Source organism: Thamnophis elegans, unplaced genomic scaffold (assembly GCF_009769535.1).
Source record: "Thamnophis elegans isolate rThaEle1 unplaced genomic scaffold, rThaEle1.pri scaffold_115_arrow_ctg1, whole genome shotgun sequence".
NCBI classification, from domain to species: domain Eukaryota; kingdom Metazoa; phylum Chordata; class Lepidosauria; order Squamata; family Colubridae; genus Thamnophis; species Thamnophis elegans.
Window position 1 is genome coordinate 72,421 of NW_022473586.1, and position 12,175 is coordinate 84,595.

Sequence of the window (12,175 nt, forward strand, 5' to 3'; positions counted from 1 at the left end):
TCAAATATCCGTTTCCTTCAGCCCGCAAGATTCAGAGTCCGTCAGGTCATCGTACATTTGGTAGTCGATGCATTCCAAGAAGTCACTGGGGATGCCGATGGAAACCGACTCCACCTCTGTTTTGAAGGAGGCCGCCATGCCGCCCCGGAGGGAGCTCCCACGCATCTTGTGCGAGAGGCTGTTCATCTTCTGCTTCAGCTGGATGCTGGGCTGGTGGAAGGGAGAAAATATCCTCCACCTCTTGAAATTCGGAGTCCTTCTCCTGCTCGACTGTTCCAAGCTGCGGGAGTTCAATATGAAGGAGCTGCTGTTGAGGGTGGAGATCCGGGAATGGGGCTCCCTCTCCGAGTCTCGCCTGGAGCCGTTGATGGAGGCCCCTCGCCAAGGGTTCTCATAAACTCTCCAGATGGGCCTCCGACGACGACACTGGCACTTCAGCAGACGGATGAAAGCTCGTTTGAACTCTTTGCTGGAGCAAGGGTAGATGATGGGGTTCACGCAGCTGTTGAAGTAGCCCAGCCAGAAGATGATCTTGAAGGCCATTCCTGAGGGCTTCAGGGAAGGGAAGAAGGAACCTGGGGGAAAAAAAAGATGGAAGAAGACTTGAGAAGGTGAAAGGGTCTCGCTAGGACAAAGCGGGAACTCCATACCTTTCATGAACGGGAGCTAGGGTTGAGAGCGGAGCTCCATAGCTTTCATAGAGCTGGAGGTTGGGTGCTGAGCTCCCTACCTTTCATGAAGAGGAGCTGGAGGTTGGGTGCTGAACTCCCTACCTTTCATGAAGAGGAGCTGGAGGTTGGGTGCTGAACTCCCTACCTTTCATGAAGAGGAGCTGGAGGTTGGGTGCTGAGCTCCCTACCTTTCATGAAGAGGAGCTGGAGGTTGGGTGCTGAACTCCCTACCTTTCATGAAGAGGAGCTGGAGGTTGGGTGCTGAGCTCCCTACCTTTCATGAAGAGGAGCTGGAGGTTGGGTGCTGAGCTCCCTACTTTTCATGAAGAGGAGCTGGAGGTTGGGTGCTGAACTCCCTACCTTTCATGAAGAGGAGCTGGAGGTTGGGTGCTGAACTCCCTACCTTTCATGAAGAGGAGCTGGAGGTTGGGTGCTGAGCTCCCTACTTTTCATGAGAGGAGCTGGAGGTTGGGTGCTGAGCTCCCTACCTTTCATGAAGAGGAGCTGGAGGTTGGGTGCTGAACTCCCTACCTTTCATGAAGAGGAGCTGGAGGTTGGGTGCTGAGCTCCCTACCTTTCATGAAGAGGAGCTGGAGGTTGGGTGCTGAGCTCCCTACTTTTCATGAAGAGGAGCTGGAGGTTGGGTGCTGAACTCCCTACCTTTCATGAAGAGGAGCTGGAGGTTGGGTGCTGAACTCCCTACTTTTCATGAAGAGGAGCTGGAGGTTGGGTGCTGAGCTCCCTACTTTTCATGAAGAGGAGCTGGAGGTTGGGTGCTGAACTCCCTACCTTTCATGAAGAGGAGCTGGAGGTTGGGTGCTGAACTCCCTACCTTTCATGAAGAGGAGCTGGAGGTTGGGTGCTGAACTCCCTACTTTTCATGAAGAGGAGCTGGAGGTTGGGTGCTGAACTCCCTACCTTTCATGAAGAGGAGCTGGAGGTTGGGTGCTGAACTCCCTACTTTCATGAAGAGGAGCTGGAGGTTGGGTGCTGAGCTCCCTACTTTTCATGAAGAGGAGCTGGAGGTTGGGTGCTGAACTCCCTACCTTTCATGAAGAGGAGCTGGAGGTTGGGTGCTGAGCTCCCTACTTTCATGAAGAGGAGCTGGAGGTTGGGTGCTGAGCTCCCTACTTTCATGAAGAGGAGCTGGAGGTTGGGTGCTGAACTCCCTACCTTTCATGAAGAGGAGCTGGAGGTTGGGTGCTGAACTCCCTACCTTTCATGAAGAGGAGCTGGAGGTTGGGTGCTGAACTCCCTACTTTTCATGAAGAGGAGCTGGAGGTTGGGTGCTGAGCTCCCTACTTTTCATGAAGAGGAGCTGGAGGTTGGGTGCTGAACTCCCTACCTTTCATGAAGAGGAGCTGGAGGTTGGGTGCTGAGCTCCCTACTTTTCATGAAGAGGAGCTGGAGGTTGGGTGCTGAGCTCCCTACTTTTCATGAAGAGGAGCTGGAGGTTGGGTGCTGAGCTCCCTACTTTTCATGAAGAGGAGCTGGAGGTTGGGTGCTGAACTCCCTACCTTTCATGAAGAGGAGCTGGAGGTTGGGTGCTGAACTCCCTACTTTTCATGAAGAGGAGCTGGAGGTTGGGTGCTGAACTCCCTACTTTTCATGAAGAGGAGCTGGAGGTTGGGTGCTGAACTCCCTACCTTTCATGAAGAGGAGCTGGAGGTTGGGTGCTGAACTCCCTACTTTTCATGAAGAGGAGCTGGAGGTTGGGTGCTGAGCTCCCTACTTTTCATGAAGAGGAGCTGGAGGTTGGGTGCTGAACTCCCTACCTTTCATGAAGAGGAGCTGGAGGTTGGGTGCTGAGCTCCCTACTTTTCATGAAGAGGAGCTGGAGGTTGGGTGCTGAACTCCCTACCTTTCATGAAGAGGAGCTGGAGGTTGGGTGCTGAGCTCCCTACTTTTCATGAAGAGGAGCTGGAGGTTGGGTGCTGAGCTCCCTACCTTTCATGAAGAGGAGCTGGAGGTTGGGTGCTGAGCTCCCTACTTTCATGAAGAGGAGCTGGAGGTTGGGTGCTGAGCTCCCTACTTTTCATGAAGAGGAGCTGGAGGTTGGGTGCTGAACTCCCTACCTTTCATGAAGAGGAGCTGGAGGTTGGGTGCTGAGCTCCCTACTTTTCATGAAGAGGAGCTGGAGGTTGGGTGCTGAACTCCCTACTTTTCATGAAGAGGAGCTGGAGGTTGGGTGCTGAGCTCCCTACTTTTCATGAAGAGGAGCTGGAGGTGGGTGCTGAGCTCCCTACTTTTCATGAAGAGGAGCTGGAGGTTGGGTGCTGAACTCCCTACCTTTCATGAAGAGGAGCTGGAGGTTGGGTGCTGAGCTCCCTACTTTTCATGAAGAGGAGCTGGAGGTTGGGTGCTGAACTCCCTACCTTTCATGAAGAGGAGCTGGAGGTTGGGTGCTGAGCTCCCTACTTTTCATGAAGAGGAGCTGGAGGTTGGGTGCTGAGCTCCCTACTTTTCATGAAGAGGAGCTGGAGGTTGGGTGCTGAGCTCCCTACTTTTCATGAAGAGGAGCTGGAGGTTGGGTGCTGAACTCCCTACCTTTCATGAAGAGGAGCTGGAGGTTGGGTGCTGAACTCCCTACTTTTCATGAAGAGGAGCTGGAGGTTGGGTGCTGAACTCCCTACTTTTCATGAAGAGGAGCTGGAGGTTGGGTGCTGAGCTCCCTACTTTTCATGAAGAGGAGCTGGAGGTTGGGTGCTGAACTCCCTACCTTTCATGAAGAGGAGCTGGAGGTTGGGTGCTGAACTCCCTACTTTTCATGAAGAGGAGCTGGAGGTTGGGTGCTGAACTCCCTACTTTTCATGAAGAGGAGCTGGAGGTTGGGTGCTGAGCTCCCTACTTTTCATGAAGAGGAGCTGGAGGTTGGGTGCTGAACTCCCTACTTTTCATGAAGAGGAGCTGGAGGTTGGGTGCTGAACTCCCTACCTTTCATGAAGAGGAGCTGGAGGTTGGGTGCTGAACTCCCTACCTTTCATGAAGAGGAGCTGGAGGTTGGGTGCTGAGCTCCCTACTTTTCATGAAGAGGAGCTGGAGGTTGGGTGCTGAACTCCCTACCTTTCATGAAGAGGAGCTGGAGGTTGGGTGCTGAACTCCCTACTTTTCATGAAGAGGAGCTGGAGGTTGGGTGCTGAACTCCCTACTTTTCATGAAGAGGAGCTGGAGGTTGGGTGCTGAGCTCCCTACTTTTCATGAAGAGGAGCTGGAGGTTGGGTGCTGAACTCCCTACTTTTCATGAAGAGGAGCTGGAGGTTGGGTGCTGAACTCCCTACCTTTCATGAAGAGGAGCTGGAGGTTGGGTGCTGAGCTCCCTACTTTTCATGAAGAGGAGCTGGAGGTTGGGTGCTGAACTCCCTACTTTTCATGAAGAGGAGCTGGAGGTTGGGTGCTGAACTCCCTACTTTTCATGAAGAGGAGCTGGAGGTTGGGTGCTGAACTCCCTACTTTTCATGAAGAGGAGCTGGAGGTTGGGTGCTGAACTCCCTACCTTTCATGAAGAGGAGCTGGAGGTTGGGTGCTGAACTCCCTACCTTTCATGAAGAGGAGCTGGAGGTTGTGTGCTGAGCTCCCTACTTTTCATGAAGAGGAGCTGGAGGTTGGGTGCTGAACTCCCTACTTTTCATGAAGAGGAGCTGGAGGTTGGGTGCTGAGCTCCCTACTTTTCATGAAGAGGAGCTGGAGGTTGGGTGCTGAGCTCCCTACTTTTCATGAAGAGGAGCTGGAGGTTGGGTGCTGAGCTCCCTACTTTTCATGAAGAGGAGCTGGAGTTTGGGTGCTGAGCTCCGTACTTTTCATGAAGAGGAGCTGGAGGTTGGGTGCTGAGCTCCCTACTTTTCATGAAGAGGAGCTGGAGGTTGGGTGCTGAGCTCCCTACTTTTCATGAAGAGGAGCTGGAGGTTGGGTGCTGAGCTCCCTACTTTTCATGAAGAGGAGCTGGAGGTTGGGTGCTGAACTCCCTACTTTTCATGAAGAGGAGCTGGAGGTTGGGTGCTGAGCTCCCTACTTTTCATGAAGAGGAGCTGGAGGTTGGGTGCTGAGCTCCCTACCTTTCATGAAGAGGAGCTGGAGGTTGGGTGCTGAGCTCCCTACCTTTCATGAAGAGGAGCTGGAGGTTGGGTGCTGAGCTCCCTACTTTTCATGAAGAGGAGCTGGAGGTTGGGTGCTGAGCTCCCTACCTTTCATGAAGAGGAGCTGGAGCAGTGGTGGGATTCAAATAATTTAACAACCGGTTCTCTTCCTTAATGACCAGCTGGGTTGGCGTGGCTCGGTGATCATGTGACTGTTTGTGTGTGGCCAACTCAACGTCACTCAGATCGATGGGCGCTTCGCCTTAGCTGTTACAATGGTAATAAGGGTTAACCAGAGAGGCCGTTTCTGTAAGCAGGGCAACAAAGATGAGGCTAGAAACAACACCAGAATGTTTCCTTCCTGCCTTCCTTACAGGATTAGCCCTGTAAAGTGGAAAGAAACAAAAGGAGATTTCTTCCAACAACCGGTTCTCTGAACTGCTTAGAAAGTTACCAACCGGTTCTCGCAAACAGGTGCAAACCGGCTGAATCCCACCACTGAGCTGGAGGTTGGGTGCTGAGCTCCCTATCCTTCATGAAGAGGAGCTGGAGGCTGGCTGCAATGGCTGTAAGTATGGAAAACGGTCACAAGACACTTCCCCCCCTCCCAGCCCCGTTGTAGCCTCGAATAGTCACTAAATGAACCTAAAGGAGAAACTTTTCTGACAGTGAGAACAATCAACCGATGGAACAGAAGTTATTTTCGGAAAGTTGCGGAGGCAACTTACAACTGAGGAGGAATTTCCTGACAGCGGGAACAATTAACCAATGGAACAACTTGATTCCAGAAGCTGTGAATGCCCCAACACTGGAAGTCTTTAAGAAGAGACTAGGAAACAATTTGTCTGTCGTGGAGTAGAGTTTTTTGCTTATGCAGGGGGTTGGACTAGAAGACCTCCAAGGTCCCTTCCAACTCTGTTATTCTATTCCCGTGATGGCAAACAGCCCTCTCTGCGGGCAAGCGCACTGTCGCCAGCAGCTCTCCTGGTTTCCGGCGTGCGCATGCATGCCAGCCAGCTGGTTTCTACACATGGTGGAGCACCAAAGACCAACTGGCGGTGGGTATGCACGTGCCGAGCAGCTGGTCTGCGGGCTTCCGGTGCATGTATGCGCGCCAGACAAATAGTCTTCACATGCGTCGCAGCGCCAGAAACCCGAAGACCAGCTCCTGCCATCTTGTCTTTGGGTTTCCGGTGCTTCGGCACGCGCATGCCGAAAAGGTTTGCTATAGCTGTTCTGTTCTATTCCAGATTTCTATCCAAAATGATCCAAAATGTAATGCTGCTCTCTTCCAGCAGGGGGCTCCCTTGCTCTCTTCCAAAAACCCGCCAGGCTACTGCCCTGAGGAGTTCCAAAAATAACTTTATGACTCAGCCTGAATGCCTTTTAATTTTAGATGAATCATGATTCTGCGTGACTGCATTGTTAATTCGTATGATGGGTTACAAAGCCGGGGCTAGCCAGGAATCGTGGCTAAATCTTTTTTTTAAAATTATTATTATTTTAATTTTATCAATTTCATATATACATTCACAATTATATGATCTCATAACTGTTATTAATAATATGTATTTATAACAATTTTTCCCTACTGTTGACAATATACTTGAAAATTGCTTTTTTAACATCCCATAGATCCATCTTATCTTACAACGGTCCTACTTCTTCTTCCCTCCCTCCCTCTTTCCTTCCCTCATTTCTTCTCTCCTACTCCCCTTCCTTCCCTCCCTCCTTCCCCTTCCCTCCTTCTCTCCTTCCCTCCTTTCTTTTCTACTTCTCTCCTTCCTTTCCCCCTTCCTTTCCTCCTTCCTTCCCCCTTCCTTCTCTCCTACATTCCCTCCTTTCTTCTCTCCTTCCTTCCTTCCCTCCTTTCTTCTCTCCTTCCTTCCCTCCTTCCTCCTTCCCTCCCTCCTTCCTACCCCCCTTTCTTCTCTTTCTTCTCTCCTTCCTTCCTCCTCTCCTTTCCCTTCTCTCCTTCCCCTTCCTCCCCTAAAATCTGAGCGTCCAAGAGGCTCGGAAGGGACCGGTTGACATTTAGAGGCCCCCCAAAAGCTTTCAATATCTCCAAAGCGAGACGAGTGAAACGCACGGGCTCATCCTCATAATAAATTTTATTTTTATTACTAGCTGATAACCCGGCGTTGGCCGGGTATTTATTAATAGGGGGGGGAAATGTCTGGACCAAACATAATTTCTAATATTGGATTTTTCCCCTTACCAGAGGAAGCCCCCTCATGGAGTACTGTGAAGCCTTACTATGGCAACTCCACAGCGCTGTACATAGAAGCCATTTTACGGCAGTATGGTAGAAGCCATTTTAAGGCACAACAGGCTGTATCTCAACAGAACAAGCACCCCGAGGGGTGTTAGGGGTGTCTTACCCCCACAGTATTTGTTTCCAGAGAATAAGTCATCTGTGTACCAAGTTTGATTGAAATTGCTCAAGGCGTTCCAGAGTTATGCTGGAACACACAGACGTTTACACATAAACACAAAAAACACATACACGTTTTCACTACACTACACTATAGGATGGGTAGCTCCAAACCTGATGGCATCTCCACTGCGCTGTACAGTAGAAGCCATTTTACAGCAGTACAGTAGAAGCTATATATATGTTAAATATTGTACCGGTAGTGGTATGCCGGCCTGGGTTGCAAAACCAGGCTGGCCACGCCCCTCAACCGGTTTCCCGGTTGCTGCCGTCGCCATCTTTCTTTTGAACTGCGCATCCAGCATGCACGCATGAGCGAACCGGCAGTAACGCCGGCCAGAACCCACCCCTGCTGTGGTCACGTGATCAAATTTCAGACACTTGGCAACGGACTTGTATTTATGATAGGTCAAAGGGTTGTGGAGTTAGGAGTGCTGCGGTGGCCTGGAGGTGGAGCTCCTGCCTGACAATCAGGAGGCCATGAGTTCGATCCTAGGTAGAGGCAGATATTTCTCTCTCTGGACACGCTGAGAATATATCTGCTGAACATAACTCCACACTGGCGACAGGGAAGGGCAGCTGGCCAGTAAATACTCAGCTCCATTCAGTTGCCCAGACTCCACCCCACACGGGATTATGGGGTCGTTAAAAGGAGATGATGGGAGCGTTATAGGGTTACGTGCTTCAGACTAGATGACCCACAAGGACCCTTCCAACTCTCTTAATCTGTTACCCTTTTGCGACCTAAGCCAATGGGAAGGCCAGATTCACTTAACAGCCGTGTTACAAACTTATCAATTGCAGTGATTTACTCAAGGTGGTGTCAGGAAAGGTCGTAAAATGGGACAAAACTCTCTTAACAACTGTCTCAGCCACAGACATTGGCTCTCGTTCACCGACAATTTGGGCTACAATTCACTGAAAACATTTTGGTTGCTCGGAGGGTCCCGAATGTGACTGTGGGAACTTTAAATCTGGATCGTAAATCCTGTATTTCGTCTGGATTGTAACTATGAATGGTTGTTAAGAGACTGGCCGTAAATCGAAGACTTCCTGTACTCACTGGGAATGTCTTAATGTGGTCGCAGCTGAGAAACTGGTAGCGTAAAGGTGAATCAAGTTTTACCTACGGAGAATTTAGTTTGTTGAGTCCCTGGAGAACTGTTGCCATCTAGTACAAATTAATGAACCAGATCAGCCTACCCTGAAAAATTGATGGGACTACAGAATAACAGAGTCGGAAGGGACCTTGGAGGTCTTCTAGTCCAACCCCCTGCTCAAGCAGGAGACCCTCTACCATTTCAGACAAATGGCTGTCCAATCTCTTCTTAAAAACTTCCAGTGTTGGAGCACGCACAACCTCTGGTGGCAAGTTGTTCCACTGGTTAATTTTTCTGTCAGGAAATTTCTCCTTAATTCTAGGTTGCTTCTCTCCTGGATTAATTTCCACCCATTGCTTCTTGTCCTGCCTTCAAGGTGCTTTGGAGAATAGGTTGACTCCCCACTTCTTTGGGGCAGCCCCTCAAATATTGGAATACTGCTATCATGTCACCCCTAGTCCTCCTCTTCTGAATCTTTACAGAATACCAGAGTCGGAAGGGACCTTGGAGGTCCTCTAGTCCAACCCTCTACTATTTTTAGACAAATGATTGGACAATCTCTTCTTTAAAACTTCCAATGTTGGAGCATTCTCTACTTCTGGAGAGAAGCCATTTTACTGATTATTTGTTCTCACTGACAGGAAATTTCTCCTTAATTCTATTAATTTTTAATTCTTAAGGTCCTTTCAGATTGGCTGGCAACAAGGCGGACTTCCATTCTGACTCAGGCATCGCAAAGGCCAAAAATCCAGCTGAATTTTTTAATTTTCCCACCCGTCTGTCTGTCTTAGGAGTTTATATCTCTCCAATAATTTCTTTCATTCCCTGGAGGAACAAAAGCCACGCGATAGCATATCTCACATCTTAAACAGAATTTTAAACAAGCAAACATATAATACACATTGCAATTAAAAAGCAGGTGCCACCATTCATCTGTTTGTTTAGCGACCGGCCGATACTACAAGGGCACTACAAAAGGAAAAAAAGGGGCGATTTTTCCGGTCCTCACACTTATGACCGAAGTTCTCACACTTATGACCATTCCCCATCCCCATTTCTGACCTTCCCAGCCGGCTTCCATACAGGAAAATCAACAAGGGGAATCCAGATTCACTTAGTGACCCCGTGATTCCGCTCAGAACTGCGGCGCTAGGCTTAATAACCAACCCAGGTCGTAAAACTGGGTGCGACTCACTTAACGCGAACTAAGTACAGGTAGCCCTCGACTTACAGCAGTCCGCGTTGTGACCGTTCGAAGTTACGCCGACACTGAAAAAAGCGACTTATGATCATTTCCCCACACTTATGACCTTTGCAGCACCCCCTCCACCCCCACCCGTGGTCACGTGATTTTCATTTGGAGGCTTGAGCACTGATTCACATTTACGACGGTCCGTTCGCACATTCTTGGGTTTGCCTCAAAAGCGGCTTAAGGAAAAAAAAACGGAAGCCCAGCCGAAATGAGGGGGGGAAATAAAATAAACCAAAGCTTCTCTTGTGGCCATACACCCTCCCTCCTCAGCCCCACATCGGTGGGTCCAGCCAAATTATCCTTCTGCTTCTGCTATGTGATCTGTTACACAACAAAATGAAGATTCATTCCTGCTGCAACTCCCGGTTTGGCCCAAGCAAGGATTCCTCTGTGTGTGTGTCTGTGTGTGTGTGGGTGTTTTCGAGTGGGTGTGCCTCTCTTTGTGGTGCACAAAAGACTGCACAACGAGGAATTATTTCCACCTTGCAAAATGCAAGCGCTGAATTTTGCTGCTGTTACACACAACTTCACAACTCGGGTGGTGTTCTGATCAAGGCTTCCTGAGAGCCGGAAGCAAACTCCTTGTCCGGACAAAAAAACCCCCCCTTTTTATTAATTTGCTGTGAATTCTGCTCATTCGCATCCAGCAAAGTCTTTCAAGGGAGGATTTACGGTCACAGACCTTATCTGGCTTGGAGAGCTGCCAGGCTGAGATCTGCAAAACTTGGCCAGGAGTCTCGGAGAGTCATGAACCAATGAAGCGAACTGATGGTCTCCTGCAAACTCCACTCCCCTTTCTCTCCCCTTTTATTCCCTCTGGGAGGGGCCATTCACCGTCCACCTGTGGCCTTACTCTCAAGTCGACCCCTGTTCTTTAGCTGTTCCCTTCGTCTGGCAGCTCTGCGCATGTGCACACTGGGAACAGGCTCTAGCTGTTCTTCTGCCTCACTAATGTCTGACTCCGAAGGCAACTGATAACTGTTGGACGGTTCTGGCCCCCTCTCTGCCTCCGACACAGAGCCCTCCTTAGAGCCTTCCCCAGACTCCAGGACTGGCCCAGGTTCCTCCCCAACCTCCTCACTCGGGTTATGGAAACAGAGCAATATTGTTGGAAGGTTAGAATTATACCTATTTATTCGTATTACTATTGTTAATGTGGTTCAGAAAAAGGCGTGAACCCAGTCAATCTACTGTCCCTAAAATGTGTATGTTTATACTGGGGAAAAAAAAAGGAAAAAATTAATGCAAAGAAAAGAAATTTGGGGCTCGAGTTGGTCGTAACTCGAGGACTACCTGTATTGAGTTTGGTAGATCGGCCTTTTGCTGGTTGTGTTAACCACAAGTTGCTGCCACGTATGCTTTTTCCAACACAAGCAATGCCACTAAACATTTCCTTCTCTCCACCGTGAATTCGGATGCAAAACAAGCCACCAGCTCCGGTAAATTTCTCTTAAAATTAAGACAAAAGTGGGGCATTTTTTTCCTCCTTCTGATCCCTGCCAACTTTCCCCTTTCATCCTCCGGCTTTTCGGGAAACAAGACTCGCTTTCAAGAGTCTCAAAGCAAAGCAAGCGTGGAGGAATCTCCCCATCTTCAAAAGGCGAAGGACCTTTTGATGGAGCAGAGGCAATTTTGCAGCTCCGACGTCTCTCCGTTTTCAGGAGAACGTCCACATTCGTTTCCCCGGGTGTCCAAAAACGATCTCCAGGCTGTAGCCCCTTGTTCCTTCCCTGGAGGAAGGGATTCAAGGGTTGATTTTCGTTTTGGCCTGCCTGGGCCAAGCGTAAGCACAGCCGATTGGTTCTGGCGGTTAAGGTACCAGGGTAGGAAGCTGGAGATGGGGAAATCAAATCCTGCCTTAGCCGTAAAAGCCAGCTGGGTAACTTTGACCGAACAATCAGGAGACAGTGGGAAAGAGAGGAAGGGAGGGGGAGGGGAAAGAGAGAGAGAGAGAGAGAGAGAGAGGAAGAGAGAGGAAGAGAGAGAGGAAAGAGGAAGACAGAGAGAGGAGGAAGACAGAGAGAGGGGGAGGGAGAGAGGGTGACATAGAGAGAGGAAGATGGAGGAGAGAGAGGAGGGGAGAGGGAGGAGAGTGAGAGAGGAAGAGAGTAGGGAGGGGCAGGGAAAGATAGGAATGGAGAGAGGGTGAGAGAGAGAGAGGGATACAGAGAGGGGGAGGAGAGGGAGGGAAAGTAGAGAGAGGGAGAGAGAGGATGAGGGAGAGAGGGGGAGAGAGAGGAAGGGAGAGGGAGGAGAGGGAGAGGAAGAGAGTAGGGAGGGAAAGAAAGGGACAGGGAGAGAGGGTGAGAGAGAAAGGGATATAGAGAGGGGGAGTAGAGGGAGGAAGAGTAGGGAGAGAGGGAGAAAGAGGGGGAGAGAGAGAAAGGGATACAGAGGGGGAGGAGAGGGAGGAAGAGTAGAGAGAGAGTAGAGAATGAGGGAGAGAGAGGAAGAGAGGGTGACAGAGAGAAGATGGAGAGAGAAGAAGGGAGAGGGAGAAGAGTGAGAGAGGAAGAGAGTAGGGAGGGGGAGGGAAAGAAAGGGACAGGGAGATAGGGTGAGAGAGAGGAATACAGAGAGGGGGAGGAGAGAGAGGGAGAGTAGAGAGAGGGTGAGGGTGAAAGATAGAGAGGAAGACAGAAAAA

General features: G+C 50.0%; 1 protein-coding gene across 1 annotated transcript in view; it reads right to left on the reverse strand.

The window, feature by feature from the left end:
* The window catches only part of ADRA1D (adrenoceptor alpha 1D), a 49,965-nt gene continuing 37,790 nt past the window's right edge, over positions 1–12,175 (reverse strand). The window contains exon 2 of the mRNA XM_032238324.1: positions 1–575. Coding sequence (XP_032094215.1) covers positions 1–575 — 575 coding nt within the window. The remainder of the gene's footprint in view (positions 576–12,175) is intronic.